General features: G+C 42.1%; 1 protein-coding gene across 1 annotated transcript; it reads left to right on the top strand.

The window, feature by feature from the left end:
* The first annotated feature begins 3613 nt into the window (after positions 1-3613).
* Positions 3614-16570, top strand: alx3 (ALX homeobox 3). The gene is given in 4 exon segments (XM_064299967.1): positions 3614-4093; positions 12853-13127; positions 13578-13706; positions 15341-16570. Coding segments are annotated over 4 exon segments (1110 nt in total). The 5' UTR covers positions 3614-3735; the 3' UTR covers positions 15689-16570.
* The last annotated feature ends 3846 nt before the right edge of the window (positions 16571-20416 follow it).

The following is a 20416-nucleotide window of genomic DNA, read 5'->3' as shown; positions in this document are numbered from 1 at the left end:
GAACGCCAGACTTCTGAACATTCGCCCCGAAGTCAGCCTTTTCATTTGATAATCTATCTATACGGTTTCTTAGCTGCGTGTCATTTGTGGTTGTGTTTCGCAAACGCATGAATTAATTAATGAATGAGTTTTATTCTTCGTAGGCGTTGCTGCCAACTTGCTTATGATCACGAAAACCAAAGTCGCATATATGTGCTCGCATCGGCGATTTTTTTCTTCCATGTGAAGTCTCCAACTTTCTCTATTAGTAAATATGACATTCATAACTTTGACACAGAAAGCGTCCTATTGTAAAATGACCACCGCACCATCAGAAAAACAATGTATTCCCTCTTTAATTTTATTTGATTATTTCATGATTGTAGTTATGATATTCAGTAGCCTAATTATTAGTCACTGTTGTATATTAGTCATTCAGAATGTGAAATCTGTAAGTAGACACATTAACTACTGCAGTCCAGGTACTTGTTTGTACGTTTATATATCAATTTTGCAAATAAACTTGTCATTTGGGTTCAACGTATGCCTACTTTGTACAATTTAATAATTGTCTTTTTCTGTTTTTTCAATTAAATGTAATTTTATTTGTATAGCGATTTTTCACAGTTTATGCAAGGTAACCTACCTCGTTTTGCTTTCCATCATTTGAAAAATCGCTGAGTCGTAAACTTTCTATACAAATTAAGTTTTCTGAATGAACGGTGAATGCAGTTTCAAAGATATTATATACTTCATAGTTAAAATTAAATATTGTAGTGATTTATTTATTTGAATATGCCCTCGCGCATCTCCAAAGTACTTGGTTTTATATTATACATTTGTTCAGTTCGTTACAAATTGAGAAAATAAGTGCCAATGTTATTAAAATTAGACTAAACAAAGCAATGCCGTAAGAGGATATTCGTATAACTCGACTAATTAGGTCTTTCCAATGCAGTCACAGTGTCAAAATTTACTTTCGAGGGAAGCACTGATTCAGTCAAATAACAGAACCCTTGCTTGCAGACCGATATGGTGAGCGGCTGTGTTGTTCTAATGGTTTTGTTGAGTGACTTATCCCACCGGATATAAGAAATAAGATCGCTCGTAGATCTCCAAATTGCTGTCATTATACGTAACAGGCTTATCTGTGACACTCCATTCTTAAATGTAGGGTGATATGACGTGTAATTCTTGCTTCATTTGCGGCACATATGGTCATACAAGTGCACTGTACTTTTGATGAAGGACAGATCAAGCGCTTCGAAATATATTCAATTAATAAAGTCAGCTAAAGCACTGTTGGTTAGTAATCACAAAATTACAAAACGCAGCAAGTAATACATTATTATTATTATGATTATTGTTATTATAATTATTATATTGTTTTTGTTATTAGTAGTAGCAATGATATGGTTATGGCTATCCAATAACAGATGTACAGCTGAATGAATTTGTCCTTTTTAAAGTTTGTGCTAGATCTGTATTTAGATTATGTAATAACCATGGTGATTTTATCCAGATTCCCGTTAGCTGCTTTTTAGCGAAATGCTATGATGTGTAAGCAAAAAATGAATTAAAAATAGATCGTATTTGTGTGAATTTAATGTATGGAATATAGCCTAATTAATTTGCAATTTACGAAAACTATAGACGCTCCAAACTATGAGTCTAATTGTATAAATCCAAACAGAGTGCGAAATGTATAGATCATCCATTAAATAACTTCAATTAATTTGAGTTTGTTTAGGTGTGTTGCATATTTTGATCTACCAGTTAGTTTAAGCCATTTTTAAAAATTCCTAGCAATATACCCTATTGTAGTCTAAACGAGAAAATTATGGCTAATTAGATTAAGATCAAAGAACCATCTTTGAAACATCTCGGTACCAATCCTCTCCAGTCTAATACACAGCCCCTTTCATACGGGAGACTAAAAGTGAAATATACTATCTGTATGTTTCCAATAATAATAATAATAATAATAATAATAATAATGCATACATAAAAACGTGTTGCTTTCAAAAGTCTAAACTGGGTAAAATGGAAACTAATCTGCCCAAGTTTTGCCACTTGTAATACTCGAATGTGCAATTTTGTATTTGTTCAGATAAATGGCATGAAAGTCTTTTTTTTTTTTTGCAAACGTCAAATGAAGTTCAGTTTTTTATTTTAATGCGGGCACACAACAACGTGATTGATAGAAAAGGGGGTGGGCCTGTGACCCTTGTGAATTGGTATGATCTGTTACTATAGACTGTTGCTATGCACGTTCCCACATAATTTATACATTTTAATACAGTACCTGGGATCAGACAGACTGCTGAAGAAGGAAAGTTGGTCACGCGCGTGTATCCGTAAAACATTCGGGTCTCCCTGCAATTGTAATTAATAGAATTTTAGTCTTTGGACAATGTCCAGGAGAATATATGTACAACACATGGATTGCTTGACATGACATGCATTGTCTGTTATTCAAAAAGTGTAAGAGGCAACACATCTAATTTTCCTGTTTTCGTTTTGCTAAACTTCTAAAACAGTCAATTATTATTAGGCCTATTATTATTATTATTATTATTATTATTATTATTATTATTACTACTACTACTACTACTACTTCTACTGCTACTACTACACAACTGTTGCACACTATTCCAGGTTTGAAGAATCACAATAGTTGGTGGAAGGCTCCACTTCGGAATAATGTGAAGGACCATATACCGTGATCATACGTTATGGACGGAATGGATAATTACGTGGTTCGCCAGAACATGCTTTTTGAAAATGTGAATTCTGTAAATCTGGTGTTTCATTCTGGCGGATAATTAATGATTCTGCGCCATAAAAGCTGTTCATATTGCCGTATCAGATCTTTTTTCCCTGTGGATAGGTATAGTTTATGTTTGACAGTTGGTTTATGGCTTTCTTTTCTTTCTGTTCTCTATATGGTGAAAACCTGTGTGTGCGGCGTATTAAGATGTGCTCTGTAGGTGACGGCACCAATGTGAATGGACCAGTACCAAAGGCGTTTGTTTTATGAGTGTTGCACCTTAAGATCTTCAGAGTCAGATTCAGATTCAGATTCAGACAATTTTATTGATCCCAAGAAGGGCAGTTTCTAAAATGTATAGTTATTGTCTATTGTCTTGGTGATTATATAACGAATATTGTACTTATACGTGTATTATTGTGGATTATGAGGTATTGTAAGGTAGCCAATATATTATAGTTCACTTTTGTGTCAAAGCTGTTCGCTTTAACATTTATTTTATTTTTTTGTCGTTGTTCATAACGGGCTGTATCCGGTGTGCACTCCACCCCCTTTTTATATCATCTCAAAATAAGACAACGTGGTCATAGGCCTAGGCTATAGCCTAGGTGGGGGGCGAACTGTGTCTATCTTCTTGCGTGACCAGATTTGCCAGTAGAATACGAAGGGTCTGCTGTTGTCTGTGTAATTGTATTCAGCGTCTCCTGTTTGTAGGGTATTTGTTTTGGTAACTGAACCAGGGTGGAATTAAATGGTTAATTAGCCTGAAAGGAACCACACGTGATTGAATTCTTAGCGGATTAAATCGAACTGTGCCGCCTAGTCCCCCCAACCCCTCCCTCGTTTCACGGGGTCTTTGTTTCTGATCTGCTAAATCCCACCCATTTGAAACGGAGACCTTAAAAAAAAAATCACCTCCTCTCACACACAAGCGTTTAACTCCAAATAAGACCCCAGACGTTCAAAATTGCGCGCTGGACTGGGCGATGGAGACGGAAAGTTGTTTGTCTTTCTGTTCTCAGCAAAACAGGACAACCCCAGATACGCCGCCGGCTCTGGAGCACAGTTCAGGCTCCTTCCACCGGAGCGAAGACCCGCAGAACCCGCCGCTCTAGCCATTCAGCACCGCCTGAGCGGGCGCCGACCCGATTCTCATCCGCGGTGCGACCCTACGGTCGGGAGGGCGGTTTGCTGACAGTCCCGGGGACTTCACGCACAACGTCGGCGCGACCAACCCGAGCGTGTCACCCCACAAACTGCACAGTAAATACTTGGAAAATATCAATCAAGGACAAAAGGGTTTATCGATAAGCGGGAAAGCGTTTTATGAGAACAATCCAGAGGGTAAGGAAATGTTTTTGTCGAATAAAATAAAAGTATAATAAATTTAAGTTTAATAAAGTTTTTTTTTTAAATAAGTGTTAATCAGTATAATATGTTAGTAATACTGTATTATTATTATTATTATTATTATTATTATTGTTACTATTATTATTATAGTAATTACTGTTAGTATTATAAGTATTATTATTAATTTTCTGGTGGCTATATTATACCAAGCAACTGGAAGGTTTCCATGTTTTTATCACATTTTTATCGATTGGTATTCGTAAAGTCACCGATATATTTTGAGTGAGTAATTTAGGACTGGAAATAAGGCGTTCATGTCTGAAGATGGCGGAGTAAATTTCTTTTAGCATTTGTTATTTTTTCTTTGGTTTGGTTTGGTTTTAGATTTCTTGCATCATTTTAAGGGTTGGAGAAAGAATTGTCATTAAATTATATTGATTGACCAGGCTGCATTAAAGGCTTAAACACAAGGGTTATGTAACGGTGCGGTCATGATTCTCCGAATGATTTTGCGACTTTAATCTCCAACTACTTTAAAAACATTAGAAGTTAAAATAGCAGTGATACATTTGATCTCTTTTCTATCTAAAACTTCGGGTTGAATTTAGTCTGACGTATGTAGCCTAGTGAAAGACCACATGAAACTTCGTGTGTCGCATCTTGTCACGGAAGAAAAATAGCAGATTGTTGCAACAGAAAAGAAAAAAAAAAAAAAAAGATTTTATTTTACACTAAATAATTTTATAATAAGCCTATAGCGTTTGACACCCTGTCGAACTGGTCTCTTACAACTTAAACGTTATATGAAAACACAGTGCCGTTTGTGTCACGGCGTAATGTGTATTTACAAGTTCTATAATATTAACAAGGTAATTAATTTATTCTGTCTAGAACAGAAGTACAAGCACGATACTATAACCCAGACTTGTGCGTTATTTTAGATTAAAGTCACTGCAACTCAAGAAGGGTATAAACACAAGCTACTCCTACGGGACGGACTTCACCAAATAATTGCTTTTAGTTTACGAATTTGATTTGAATTGAATGGTCCTACACTTTTTGGATTTAACTTTCGCAGTTGTAGTAGTAGTAGACTAGTTGGTGTTGTTCTTATGCAACTATTATTTCATTATAATAAGTTGCAAGTTTAAATCCAACCTTCGAAATAGTATATTATTGCACCGCATGCCGTCGATGTGGTAAAAAGTCTTCTTTGCGCGTATGGGTCATGTTGAAATGATAAATAAAAAAACAAAACATCCATTGTGACTATTATGCAATATTTCAGTTAATACTTTGTAATCAAAAGTATTATGATTGAATATAAAATTTTGGAAATATATTGCAATGTCTTCAGCATAGGCCTACATTTAGATAGCCTATATATTGGGGTAGGCCTACATAGTTTTTATTTGCAGATTACATAACTGACGTTAAAGTCCAATTAATATTCAGAGATTACATTACTTGCCACAATGGATAGTGCTATTGACATACGATCAAACGGCTCCAGTGTGCAGTGATAAACCTGTTGGCCAGGCCTATCTGCGCTCTGACGCCATAATCGCAATTAGTTTTGATGTAAAGTGGAGCGGGGCAAAGGTCAGTTTATTAACTTGCCCACTCGCAGCAGAATTACTACGTGGTCTCTCTCTGGTTGAGTATCTATCCTGGTCTACAGTATAGTCTAAACACGAACCGGCTGCAGACACGCCTACTTAATTCTTTGAAGAAAGATATAATCTAATTTCATAAAAGCAAACATCACCGTCTTCTGATACAGAGGCAGAGATAAATTGTTAAGGTTTGCCTTGGTAGGTTATTATTGGCAGTCTCTAAACAAATATTTGAAAATCTCCACCAAAGTTGTACAGTTTGGCGCAATTTCGCTGCGATTTTGGTTATTTACAGGTAGGCCTAAATATTAGAAGATTTGGCCACTTGGATCCCACATATCAAGTATGCCATGTTTTTAGTTTTGATTATGATATGTGGGCTAAAATATGAACACACCAACAATTCTAATTGCAATTGCAATTTTATAACGAGTATGCAGTCTGAACTGGCTTTTAAAAGAAGCGGCTTATTTTACCGAGTTCAACGATACAATAAAAGTAATGACTCAGTAAACGAGGGCGTTTGCACACGCATAACTGAGAAAATATTCGCCTAACTATTAGGTTACTCACCAATTGCCATTTAAATGAGGTCTTCTCATTTTCGAAGTAAATTGTAGTTTATTTGGTTGGATTCGATAAAATCGGGGAAAACATAATTGTTATCATAATTGGCACACAACATTATAATAATTATAATTAATTGTAATTATTGTTGTTATTATTATTATTATTATTATTATTTGAAGAAGATGAAGAAGAACAAGAAGACTTGCTCCCAAAAAACAGATAGAGCTGTCAGTAATGTGGTAATGGAGCCGCTCCCTGGTCCTTTAAAATAAACAAAGTACACGTCGCTTCAGGATGTCCGAAACAAAACCACCACAAGCCAACTGCGCGCAGAGTTTAAACGCGTTTAATAGTCCCCAGAAAGAGATCCATGACAGGCTCGCGCACAGGGCTAATTTTGCGGTGGTTTAATATTCAGCCAAACGTTTAGATTATTGATAGATTTAATAATTGAATACTTTGGTAGTGCGCTTGGGTATCTCCAGGAGTGCATTAATTACAAAATGTGTTCGATGCATTTGAAATATAATCAAGATTATTTACATTTCATTTTAAAACATGGATTTTCATAGGAGCGCTTTCATTGGAAAATATGTATATTTATTTAATCGTACGTTTAATTTATTTTGACTAGATGGAAACATGGAAACAAACTTCTAGAAAGACTTATACGATATTAATCGTCAGAATAATATACAGTTTTGCTTCATGTTTCAGCCAAGAACAACACATCCCCAAGACACGTGTGTTTGGCGCATTTTTGGCAACTCTATATAAATGTTCGTGTCAGTCGTTCTCCAAAAATCCAGCCTGTAGACGTAATCCAACATCACCGAAGCAATGTTGGAACGGTTTTTATGGTCGTTTGAGTTTTTTATTCTAACATGAATTGTTTTCTGGATGGCTGTCTGTAATACGAGACAAGTTTGCATATATGTCTTCTGTTATTAACTGCGTGCGCGTGGGTGCGTGATTGTTGTTTTAGTGATCAAATATGAACCTCTGCCAGATAGACTATTTGTTTTTTTTAAGGTAGCAAAGTCTGTTCTCATTAACGGCAGATAGTTGACGGATGTTGCTGTGAGGGTAGCACTAGCAAGCTCGCTCTTCCTTCAGAAAATGATGTTAATTGTGGACGAAGACTGCCAGATGGGGAAATTAAAAATTCGCGCAACAGGACTAGCTTCAGAACGGCGATCCCTTCGGAACCGCTCTCAGGTCTACAAAATGAGTTTCTGAAGGGTGTCACCCCTTGCTGAACTTTATAAGTATATTAAGAGACGTCATTGCATAAATTTGTCTCAGGGGATGTATTTTTGTTTTTCTCTCTTCTCCCTCTTAAGAAGAGTTACAAGTTCAGCCGAAGACCATACCCCGACCCTCTCTCGCAAACGTGGGTCTATTCAGTCACTCCATCCGACCGCCTTCCGGTCGGTGACTTTGCCCGAATCTCACCTTCAATCGCTCACCCATATTTCTGTTGTGTCTCATAGGCCTACTGCATGTGAGCGAGTTTTCAAAGTGAAAGAACGTGGGTCACGTCTTTTTCATTTATGTCTTTCTTATCGTGAGTGGTTTAAACTTTAAATGAAAACAGGACACGAACACTTTAAGGGCAAATTAGCGTTTCCCGTTAGCCGGTACTATTCCTATGTGATTTTGAACATTTCGAGTCGTCGTACTTTCTCTCAGGAAAATACATTTATGGGAAATTAGGCTACATTGTCCATTAAGAGCAAGTATCCGTTTATCTTGTGGTGAAGATTAGTCATTACTGCCAAGAGGACATTTTAATTTATTGTTTCTCGTTGTCGTTGTCATTGTTTGCTGTTTGCTTGGTCAGTTTAGGGTTGAAGAGCTTTCCAATGGGTATCCGACGTTTTTGCAATATTACTAATACACAGGCACGTGCACTGCCCCCTTTGAATTGATTACAATATATGCTGTCATTATTTTTATTCGTTAATTTCGGTAAAACATAGTATCTGGATGTTGTAAAACTGTGTTTTTGGTTGCTGTGCCTTTTCTCACTTTGAGCACCTGCCCCTCAAAAGGTCTCTGCACGGCCCTGTTAATGCATTAGGCTGCGCGCGGACTGCGATTTGATCTCTCTTTTCTTCTTCATCATCTCCTTCTTCTTATTGGTTGATATCAGAAGATACGAGAGAAGTGAAGTAATCATGCAGACTACGAACAATCAACTTCGCAAACATCTAAGATGAGGGACATCAATTGTTAAATAGTCGGGGAAAGCTAGAAACACTGTAAACCGTTTATGCCACTGAAGTGCGGCTCCCACGCTAAGCATTCAAATTGCCACCCGGGAATTCTGAGTTGGCAGGAGACCGGCACGACAGGCTTGCTGACTGACAGCACGCGCGCACGTTACCGAAGGTATCGGAGACAAATCCAATACGTTTCAATTTGCGCAGTGACGTCAGCGCGCAGGAATAGCACAGCGCGGGAACGCGGTGTACTTCTGCTCAATTTGACCCCAATTCGAGCTTACCTTGAAACGCTTCATGACTCCTTTTGCGTGCATCTCCAATTACAGTCTGAAAAAAACCATCATTTGAATGACTCTTTCAAAGAGACTGCACTGTGCTTCCTCAGTACAGATGTTCAATTCAGTATTTAGGGTCCTTGAAAACTGCTGCCCCTTTCAGCTTGAACCATATCACAAGGTCGGGTCCAAATGGACGTTACTGATATTTTGACGTTGTGAAAGGCTCCCTGTGTCCGGACTTCAAATCAGATGAAAGAAAACTGAGTGATGTTTTTGACTGGTCCCCTCTGTGATCCCGTAGATAGCACTCTCACAAACCAAGCTCTGGCAGACACTGAGGACAGTCAAATTTGGGCAGGTTCCTTGGGAGTGGTTGCCATGGTTGCTCTTACATTGGCAGTAAGAAGCACAAGGCCTTCCAAGGGACCGTACGTGTACCATGAGGAACATTCAAATGTTTGGAAATGAATCAGCTGCTGACCATGGTTACAGCTGAAAACCCTGTGAGCCGGGAGTCACAGGTATGGGAGGCACAGAATTAACTTTGATCTTAAAGCTGATGTTCCTCAACCTGTGAGGGTCCTCCACCTGTCAGCAGCTTACCTGCAGCTGTGTGTGTCATGCGCTTACTGCGTGTGCTTCGCATGTTACCATGTTAAACACAGCTAAGAGGCTGGCTGGTCCTACACAACGATATCGGAAGAATTTACAACTTTGCCCGTGGATTGGGACGATTTTGATTTTAGACTGGCAACGCATTTGTCTTCGGAATCTCTGAGCGAGTGAGAGGCCCAACTTCAGATCTGACCTCGGACATGTCTCATATCGCTACACATAGCCTCCGTGTACATGTTTGGAAAATAATGTACAAAAACGTTTGCTTTTTTTCTGCTAGAACATATTTATGAAAGATCATACCCATGACAAAGAAGGCCAGAAATCAGTTCACTGTTGTGAAAATATGATTAGTAGGCTACCTTGCACGTGGCTCTTGATCTCCTCCCACCTGATTACATCTCTAATTGACACTACGGTACCAAAGCCCTAGGTCCCGATGCTTCAAATAAACTGAGCAGGTAGCCTACACCTGTTTTTGTCCCATATCTGTCCTTTTCAACACTTAATAATAGGAAGTACTAGAAACCAATTTCACTTGCAATGAAACACATGTATATGTTCTGTTACACATATATTGGATTTGCTTTACATAGGTATTGCAACCTTGTGCATTTCTGTACATACAGTAGGCCTGACTACACAAACATACACGTCATTATGATAATTGTGCATTACATAGCCTACTGTAGGCCTATAGAGACAAACGTGTTAAACATTTTAAAATATATTCTCTTTAAGTTCATTCTCAAAATATACGGGCTGCACAGTAACGTGTAGGTAAATAATGGTACAGATATTTCGCGTTTAACTCATTCCGCGTATTGAGTGAAATAATCAAGTGTCAGTTTCTCAGATGGCCATTCACCGAGAAAGGCCGGTACCGCGAAACTAAACAGGGATGAAAATGGCCTATATGTCGTCAAATTAGCGTGTCATAAGGTTGCACGTAAACTTTAAACGAGTGAAAAGTTTAAAAACTTGAAAATATCACTCGGCACCCAATTTGGCAGGACCTTTGATTACTGTCATCTCATTTGCACCGGAAAACGTTCAAATACCATAGCCGACATTATAGCCAAAGCAAACGTGTGCTAATGCTCTTCCTTCCCCGGTAATATCACGAGACGAGAACAGGTGAAGCACAAACGGCACAGACGGGCCCTTTTATACTCACTAGCGACCCTCGGGCCGGCCTCCGGAGCCCTGGAACAACATGGGAAAATGTGCTCCTTTTGAACTCAACTTCCTCCCCTGGACCTCGCGCACATCTCCTGAGGAAAGCGAGGCCTGTACCACAGCATCCTGTTTACTGTTCGGCTTATTAAGCCCGCCCTGGCAGCGCGTTTAGGCCGCAGTCTGGTGAGCGTCATATCCAGGAGCTCCGACTCTTCCTGGCAAAACCGTGAGTTACCGTGATTGGCAATGATTCTGCCTCAGTGCCTCTGCAGCAGTAGCCTACTACAACCTGGATTCAATCGATATTTGCACATAACTTTGACACAGCCAGTGGTTTGTCTTACTAATTCGCAAACAGAGTTTGGCAAAGTTCAGCAATCAGTGGAAATTAACTTTCCAAACTCCGATTATTTAAAGAAAAAAAGTAACCGTTGTATTTATTTGAAACACAAAGGACAAACTTTAATTCCAGGCAAACATTAGGCAAGACATTTTAGGAGCCTGGAGGCTGCGCGTGCGTGTCTGGCGGCTGCTTTGTATATCAGCATTATGCTTTATGTCTGTGCAGTACTCTGCATAAACCGCATAATTTAACCGCCAATCATTTAAAGGGGAAGCTCCACTGAAACTCGTGTTTGAAGGTGTGCGTCTGCACCTGTAACCAGTTGTGTTCCATCCATTCCGAGATGTGATGATCCACGGTCAGAAAATGCATTAAGTTACGTTCCTTTGCAGTCATTGGTGTGTTTAAGCATGCCCTTGTCAGTTTCTGTGTGCTTGGCCACTGTGATTTCTGTAATTTTTCTGTAGGAATCGAATTATAAGCCAACCATCCATACCACCTCGGAGCCATCCCAAGGTTCCACACAAATATATGTGCATTACATGATTTGGATATTAAAATGTAGTGTGACAATGAATGTTGTCATAAATCTTTTTTTTAAATAATGATGTTGTGTACATAAACTCAGAGCATGGATTTGTGGCAATATGTAGCAACAGTCAGGACAAATGAAAACTGTGTCTATTATAGCATCATGTTATTTGTCCTGACTATCTCACACATGCTGAGCCCACAGCAACACCCTGTTAACGCCCCCCAAGTAGCCTAACCTGCACGTTTTTGGGCTGTGGGAGGAAAGGCCCCAGCTGGAATTCGAACCCGGGCCCTTCTTGCTGTGAGGCAACAGTGAGTCACCCACAGACATGGCCTGCATGTAAAAAAGATGCACTTTGTGCTTCACTCTGGACAAGCGGATCCGCGAGGGAGGGCAGAATGTCCGCTCTGTCTCCCTTAAAATGAACCAGTATATCTGTAACTTGTATGATTTCTGTCTTCATGATCCTCAGCGTGTGCGTGAACATTACCTGGGGATTCGATGCGAGAGGCAGTTTGTTCAGTCGCATTTTAAAATTCAGTTAATTAAAAAAAATTTTCTTCATATTGCCACTCTCATCTGGAGATGTTCTGAACGTTGGGTTCGCCGAGTTGGTAGTTAGGTAACGTATTTTTGGCTGGACCACAACAGCGGGGCCAGCCCTACAAACGCGAATGTCTGTGACTGAGTGACACCATTGGTCGGCCAGTCCAGCCATGTACTAGGTTTTACCTGGTCTTGTTTTGTGTGTAATTGGTTACAGAATTAAAGGTTGCACAAAATCACACTCACAGTTGTAAAAGCATTGTGCAACATTCTACAACCAAGTGTTCAGTCCCATTCCTGTTTTTAAAATGTTCATGTGACACCTGGATGATCTTGAATAAGTTTCTGGTAGAATTCTAGGAGAGTTCCCTTTTGAATCCAGAATAACACGAATGCACTGGGCTAACTTGTTATGCAATGAGATGTTTGGAAACTGGGAAGAGGGGTCTAGCTGACATTGTTTACTTCAACATGAGTATTGCAGCATAGGCTGGCATGTATGTCTTACATAACAGTCTATTAGGCACAGTTTCCCCCAATGAAAATAGCACTGCTGTTTCTAGAAGTGTATGTTCTAGATTGATTGCACAGTTTTTGTGTAACTGTATCAACTGAGGCTACATTTTTTTTTTTTTTTTTAATCTTCGTGTAACACAGTAGGTCCACTGAGAACTCAGTTCTTCTTTGCCTTGATTCCCTGGATAATCAAACATTTTTACATTAGACATAATTAAGAAAATTATAGGAAAGATTACGCACCAAGACGGTTTGGATGCCAAACGTACCCAAGCGACCGTGTTTGGGGCGCTGCTCCTCAGTCCCGTGCCTGTGCGTCCCCGACAGGTGCGGAGAAGGGGCTGCCCGAGCCTTTGGGGTTCGCGGCGCGGGACGCGGGGTGCTGCGGGGCGCTGAAGGAGCCGTCGGGCGCCCCTCCGGGGGACTCCGTCGCCGACTCCATCGACCTGTCGGGCAAGAGCAAGAAGCGGCGGAACCGCACCACCTTCAGCACCGCGCAGCTGGACGAGCTGGAGAAGGTGTTCCAGAAGACGCACTACCCCGACGTCTACGCCCGCGAGCAGCTGGCGCTGCGCACACAGCTCACTGAGGCCCGCGTGCAGGTGGGCACCGCCCGCACGGGGGCACCCAGGGGCAGGACCCGGGGACCCAAAATACAGAGCACAGGAGACTCGGCTGGTGTGGGGTGGGGTTGGGGAGGTTAGGTCGGGTATGCTCTTTTTTCACTTTAATTTAGTCGTTAATTGAGGATGCATTTTAGGGTGTAAGTGCTGTACAAGTGCCACTAGATTGGGCTTAATTTTGAGAAAATATTGAAGACCATTAATTTCACTCCTAAAATAATTGTAACTGATGTTCTCACTAAAGAATGAAATTAAATAAAGACTTTGTAAGTGGACATGAAAAACCCATATCAAATTTACCCCCACCCGCACCCTTAACACACACTGCCCCCCTCTCTCTCTCTCTCTCGTTCTCTCTCTCACTCTCTCTCACTCTCTCTCTCTCTCCCTCTCTCTCACTCTCTCTCTCTCTCTCTCTCTCTCATGCAGGTGTGGTTTCAGAACCGACGGGCCAAGTGGAGGAAGAGGGAGCGCTACGGAAAGATCCAGGAGGTGCGCAACCACATCACTGCCACATACGACATCTCCATCCTGCCCCGCTCTGATACCTACCCCCAGGTACCCCCCTCACCCTGCCCCACTCTGATACCTACCCTCAGGTACCTCCTCACCCTGCCCCGCTCTGATACCTACCCCCAGGTACCTCCTCACACTGCCCCACTCTGATACCTACCCTCAGGTACCCCCTCACCCTGCCCCGCTCTGATACCTACCCTCAGATACCCCCTCACACTGCCCCGCTCTGATACCTACCCTCAGATACCCCCCTCACACTGCCCCGCTCTGATACCCACCCCCAGGTACCCCCTCACCCTGCCCCGCTCTGATACCTACCCCCAGGTACCCCCCTCACCCTGCCCCGCTCTGATACCTACTCTCAGGTACCTCCTCACACTGCCCCACTCTGATACCTACCCTCAGATACCCCCTCACACTGCCCCGCTCTGATACCTACTCTCAGGTACCTCCTCACACTGCCCCACTCTGATACCTACCCTCAGATACCCCCCTCACACTGTCCCGCTCTGATACCTACCCTCAGATACCCCCCTCACACTGTCCCACTCTGATACCTACCCTCAGATACCTCCTCACCCTGCCCCACTCTGATACCTACCCTCAGGTACCCCCTCACACTGCCCCGCTCTGATACCTACCCTCAGATACCCCCCTCACACTGCCCCGCTCTGATACCTACCCCAGGTACCCCCCTCACCCTGCCCCGCTCTGATACCTACCCTCAGATACCCCCTCACACTGCCCCACTCTGATACCTACTCTCAGGTACCTCCTCACCCAGCCCCGCTCTGATACTTACCCTCAGGTACCCCCTCTAACACATTTCACACCCCAACTGGTGCTTAACCGTCACCCTTGCAAAAATATCCTGTTGGCCAAGTCATGATATTAACCAAAAGCAATCCTATTTTGGTGGGATTTGTTTTCCTAGTTTGGTTGTTCTTTCAACCCCCTTACTTAATACACTCATCAGCTGACATAGCCTCACAGGCCAATCGTAGAGTGTGACTAGACAACTGATGTAAATCATGCAATCTGGCCAGGTTGATATCAAGATTTTAATTTGTTCACATTGCATAGTGTGACAGGTAATAATCACGAAAGACACCTTTATAAAGCATGGGAAAGGCTTTAGGGTAAATTTTTACAGCTAGATTCCAACATGTACAATGAGAAAAGTGTGAAATGGTAAATGGGCTGCATTTATATATCGCTTTTTCAAAGGAACTATGGATACACAAAACGTTTTACAATTCATGCCTGTCATTCACCCATTCACACACACACACACAATCACACACCAACGGCAAAGGGCAGCCATGCAAGGCACCACCCATTCTGTTTGGGTGAACACCACGGACTGCATTTTCAGTAGGAACATTGGTTGATTTGTGTATACGAATGTCGAATTGTCCAAACATTAACAGTCTGTTTGTGATGCCAAAGCTTGTGCAGTCAGAACCATTACACCAATCTCAACCTGTGCCAGACATTCCTTGGAAAAAGCAGCATGTTGAAACTCCTGTCCTGTCCAAAGAAAGTGAATGCTGAATAGATCCACTAGATGTCCTGCAACATGCCCATCAGCACGCTGAGAAAGCTCATCCCCCTCACAGCCCTCTCTCAGTACAGTTCTGACAGCTTGTGAACGGGCAGTCCTCCCTGTCTTTCAGATGCAGAACAACCTGTGGCCCTGTAGCCCTGCAGCTGGGGCGGGCGGGGGCTGCGTTTTGGCTGCTGACGGGGTGCCCCCCTCCTGCATGAACCCCTACTCCCATTCCCATGGCAACCTCCCAGGCTTCGTTGGCATGACGCCTCCCAGCCACGCCCACCACCACCACCCGCACCACCACCCGCATCACTCCGGGATCAACGGCCTGTACTCCCTGCACGGCTTCTCCGGGGGCCTGGCGCCCCACCCCTTCGAACCCGTGTCCGAATCCGAGTACAAGCCGTCGGGCCTAGTGGCGCTCCGGATGAAAGCCAAAGACCCCGGTGGGCTGCTCTCTTGGCCCACATGACCGGCGAGATGACCTCTGACCCCCAGTGACTGAGCTAATCAGCACACAAGCACCCACACACAAACATAAACATGTCCAGTCGAATAATACCGCCTCCTTCCGCACATGCACACTTACACAACCACACATCTGCCCCCCCCCCACTCCTGGAATACCTTTCCTCAAGAGGAGAAGAGAAAGTCGGAGAAAGACAGGAGGAGGATGGAGAGACCAAAGACCCAGATGAAGAGAAGGATGAATGGAAGCAGTTACAGAACTTCCAAAATTTTATTCCTTTTTTTGGTTTTGCACAGAACTCTGCCTGAGTTTCCCTCCCACCCTAAGTGTATAATTTCACTCTGTAGATCTCCTCTTTGCCCATGAGTCTGTATGGACCAAAAGTGCTCATCAATCCCAACCAATAAGCTTTAAGCACAGTACCCACTGCCCCAGCTGGGTGTGTGGAGCCATTTTGAGTGTTGACTGAGTTACATTTGAGTTTCTTCCATGCCTACAGACATACAGAGACATGAACCTCACTGTTTTTGGACATCTAGCGTGGAACATTTCAATATTAAATTACCATCAGCGATTCCTTTGAGGACATTTGCGTGTGTTAATGCTAAAGAATAAGAAAACGCTACTATTTAAGCCATTGTATGATTGGTAAGAATGTCCAGCGCATGTTGTCACTGTGTGCAGTGTACCGTACCGCAGATGGCGGGGAATAAATCTCTTTGATCTGTACCTGGTGGTGAAAAATGAACTTAATTTTGTGAGAAGAAATTGGGATCTAGAGCTAGATGTCAGTGTTGTGTGAGGCTAGTGCACCATCGGTCTCTGTGTAACTTGGTTGAGTTGAGTCAGTAGAAACAGCAAAGCAACCAGACATGTAACAGACACTCTTTTTCAGAGCGTGATAAAAACTGATCCATATATTAGGGGCTTACTGCAAGGTGGAGCACCTAGAACCAGTGCTATATGCCTCACAGCTACAGGGCTAGCTGTTCTGCTGTTATTATAGCTGATAACTTTATTAGGCAGCCATTTTGAATGTGCATTTTTGCACCTGTATCAAACAGCATTATTCAAGAAGCACTATGTAAGTTGTTTTGCATATTTCTGTGTACTCATGTGACCTTTATGTCTGCCATTACATCTGTTAATTGTAGTTCAAAGATGCAATGAGACTAGATAGCCAGGATTCATGAGAAACCTGCTGCGTTTCGTAATGTCTTCTCTTGGCATCTCTGTGGTGCCTCTGAGTTTTAGAAGGTCCTAAAATTTGTCCTAGAATCAATTTTCCTGAAAATGTGTCTCCTGTCGTCTCTCAGCAACAGTGTGCATCCTGGCAAACAAAGGCTGGGCCAGCACGTTTTGGGTTCTTTGAAGGTTAAACAGAGCTTTAAATACAGACATTTGGGGTTTAAATGCCCTAGCCTGCAAACACTACTACCTAACATATCGGGTGCTTTGGATGTCTCATCTTCTTTCACTTAGGAAAGGCCTCACATTTTCAGTCAATTGGAGGTTCTGAGTGCCTTAAATGTGCCAGCACACTGGTTCAATTTCTAGGTTCCTTCCACACAGAGCTCTGGGCCAAGTTACTTCCTGTTTTCAGCAGTCAGGAGGTGTGTAAAGCCAAGGCTGCCTGCTAATCTGTGCTTTTTTAAGTCTGGTCAGAGGAGGAGTACGATGCTACTGAAACTGACCACACCGGACACCGCGGCCGTGCATTTCTCCACTGAATTAAATGTAAGTGATGTGTATTTTAATTTTGTCATTTGTATTTTAATGATGTTCTGTTTTCATAGAAGGACATAGACATTAACTTGTTAATACGGATAAGATGATAAGTTAGATGGCTATGCAAGGCACTGTTATAATGTTAGAAATATATGAGAAAATATCAGATGTCTGCCTTTTATGACACAGCGCTACAGTCTCCTGCATTTGTGTCACATTTTCAGCGTAACAGTTTTGATCCACAGGTCCCTCCATCCTTTCCTGACAGAAAAACAACAAGTCAGTCTGCCATTTTGCCCCCTTAATGGTTTAATTTAATTTAATTGTTGCTGACTAACTCACAGCAATGGAAACCCTCAAGTCAGCTGAGCACTCTGAGAGAAGTCAAGTGCCATGATGTCATAGTCACATATGGATACCCTAATTCTGATGGTTCCCCACAGGGCATTCTGGGAAAACTTGAACTTGTTTTAGTCTCCAATTTATGATGCTCTTGAATTTATCATCATGAAATTAGACATGTTATAAAGAACAGCATTTGCATGGATTGGACAGAGTGCTGATAAATGTGATGTTCTGGAATGATATTGCATGTCCCAGCTAAACAAAATAACTCATTAAGCCATTGGTACAGTACATACCCTTCTGGTCCTGCATGACTTGAATTTGAGATACAGATTACTGTGCTTTGGCCTGTCCATTTGCTTCTACATCCTTCATGAAAACATATGTTAGCCATAACTACATTTGTAGTTTAACATTTGAGTTTTTGTTTATAATTTGTTTAGAATCACATACCCTGTGACATGCAGTCAGGGTGGAAAGTAGGCACTGCCTACCCTGTGAAAATTTTCTTAAAGGAGCAGTTCCCCCAGACATAAAATTAAGCTATATCTCCACTTACCCGGAGTGCTATGTATCCATTCAGATAGTTTTACTGAGATTTGACATGTTTTCTAGATATTTGCTGCAGCTCACAGTGACATAACGGACCTCAAGGGTGTCAACGTTTGTGGTGCTCAAAACACTACTTCCTACCGAAGTACACCAACAATATACATCAGCGCATCGCCTCAACCGAAGCACGGCAGTATCCTGGGGCGCAGTATCAACATTGTTTTAAAACATTGTTTCGTCATTTTTAAGTTATTTTCTTACCAAGCATGTATTGGTCCGCACAACTGTTTCGTCTTCTCATGTAGGACATTGTCTGCGCGCTGGCTATTTGGCATCAAAGTGAGGTCTGGTAAAATGAATGTGTGCAGCAAGGGCTTATCACCTGGATCCGGCAGTAGTGAACCCCCAACGTCACTTCAGGTCTGCAGTACCATGGCAGTAGGCCTACCCGTCTTCATTCATTTGCTGCATCTGTGAGATAAAGCTAATTGGCTGCTGAGTTATTTAGTAATGCAAGGCACCTTTTGTTAGCGTTTTAATAAACAAGCTCTGAGGGTGATTTAGCCAGTTGATTTGAAATCATGAATGAACAGTTGTCCGAAATGGGTCTGGTTAGCTAACTTTGGTAATTCTTTGTAAAACTGAACAACGTAAATTCACAGGAATTCAATGTATGTAATTTAAAGAATGTCTGAGCGTAATAACAGTAGTGTTAGCCAACATCTGGTATATGGCCTATAGGTGACCTAATTTATATCATTGTCATTATTTTCAAGTAGCTTAAATGTAAGCCTAGTTAAGTACATTTTAATGGTAACTTTAGTACTACGCAGAACTCTAAAGATTCAGTGTGGTTAACTGTATTAAATTTCAAATTTTTTTCATATTGAAATGACATTGGGAATTGCGTTAAATGATAATAACTTTGTATTGACTAACAAGTGCACCCGTAAGGGGAATTTCTTGTTGGTATGTGCTATAAATAACCGAGCTATGCATCCTTCAGAGCTTAGTATCATGTGTAAATATGGTACAGTATTTATTTGATAGAATTATAGTCCAAAATGGTTCTGCTATTACCAATCTTCATTAAAAGTAAATTTGCATTTCCCAATGGTCAATGCCTACCCAGCCACAGAGCTCTTTGCATGTCACTGCACTACCTTGAGTTTTATCAAAGGTTTGTTGTATTGTTTTGTACTTATCACACTCATGTTTGAAAATGCCAATAGACTATTACCTAATTTTAATGTTGTGTGTTTGTCTTGTACACATATGACAGGAGTGAGGTCTGCTTCAGGTTTAAAATCATGGCCCTCCATGGCCGCTCACAAAGAGACACGATTAACCCCCAGAGCTAAAGACCAAGGTTCCCTGCAGAGGGAACTAATTTGAAGTCTGTGGATTCTCCAGAATCCAGTTCTGCAGCAGCCTTTCGCATGCTAACTCCAGGCTCAACTCCGCTGCATTCGCTTGTCCATAATAACACAGTTCCCTTGCGTTAGCCTCTGATATGAGACCCACTGTCATCTCAGATTTGTGGCTGGGCCGTGTGATGCCAGCTCGGGGAGACAGAGCCGCATGTGGCTGCAGGGCGCAGAAGTAAACCGTGCGTGAGAACAGCGGTCCAGCGATGGGGAGCGGTCCAGCCTGCCGTTTCACCCTGAAATAAACAAGATGCGTGTTCCTGACTGATTTATTCATATTACTGAGCCAGGGACTGCTGCTGCCAGCTTGAATCATCCCGACTTGGTTGAGGACATGCAGTGATGTTCGTGGGGTTTAGATTCCTCTCTGCATTGATTGAGTTCCAGTGGTTGAATGAGGCTGCTTCAGAAGAGACAAGCCAGCCTGGTTCCAGATCCAGCCAGAGGCCCGTGTGTGAGCCAGTGGTTATATGCCCGCTCAGAAAGGGCTATTTCTCATGCAACTCAGATGAGAAGGAATGTGTGTGTGTGTGTGTGTGTGTGTGTGTGTGTGTGTGTGCGTGTATGTGTGTGTGTGCGTGTGTGTGTGTGTGCATGTGTGTGTTTGTGCGGGTGTGTGTGTGTGTGCGTGTGTGTGTGTGTGTGCATGTGTGTTTGTGCGGGTGTGTGCGTGTGTGTG

Source organism: Anguilla rostrata, chromosome 11 (genome assembly GCF_018555375.3).
Source record: "Anguilla rostrata isolate EN2019 chromosome 11, ASM1855537v3, whole genome shotgun sequence".
NCBI classification, from domain to species: domain Eukaryota; kingdom Metazoa; phylum Chordata; class Actinopteri; order Anguilliformes; family Anguillidae; genus Anguilla; species Anguilla rostrata.
Note: the sequence above shows the minus strand (reverse complement) of the source record. Positions and strands in the feature narration are given on the sequence as shown.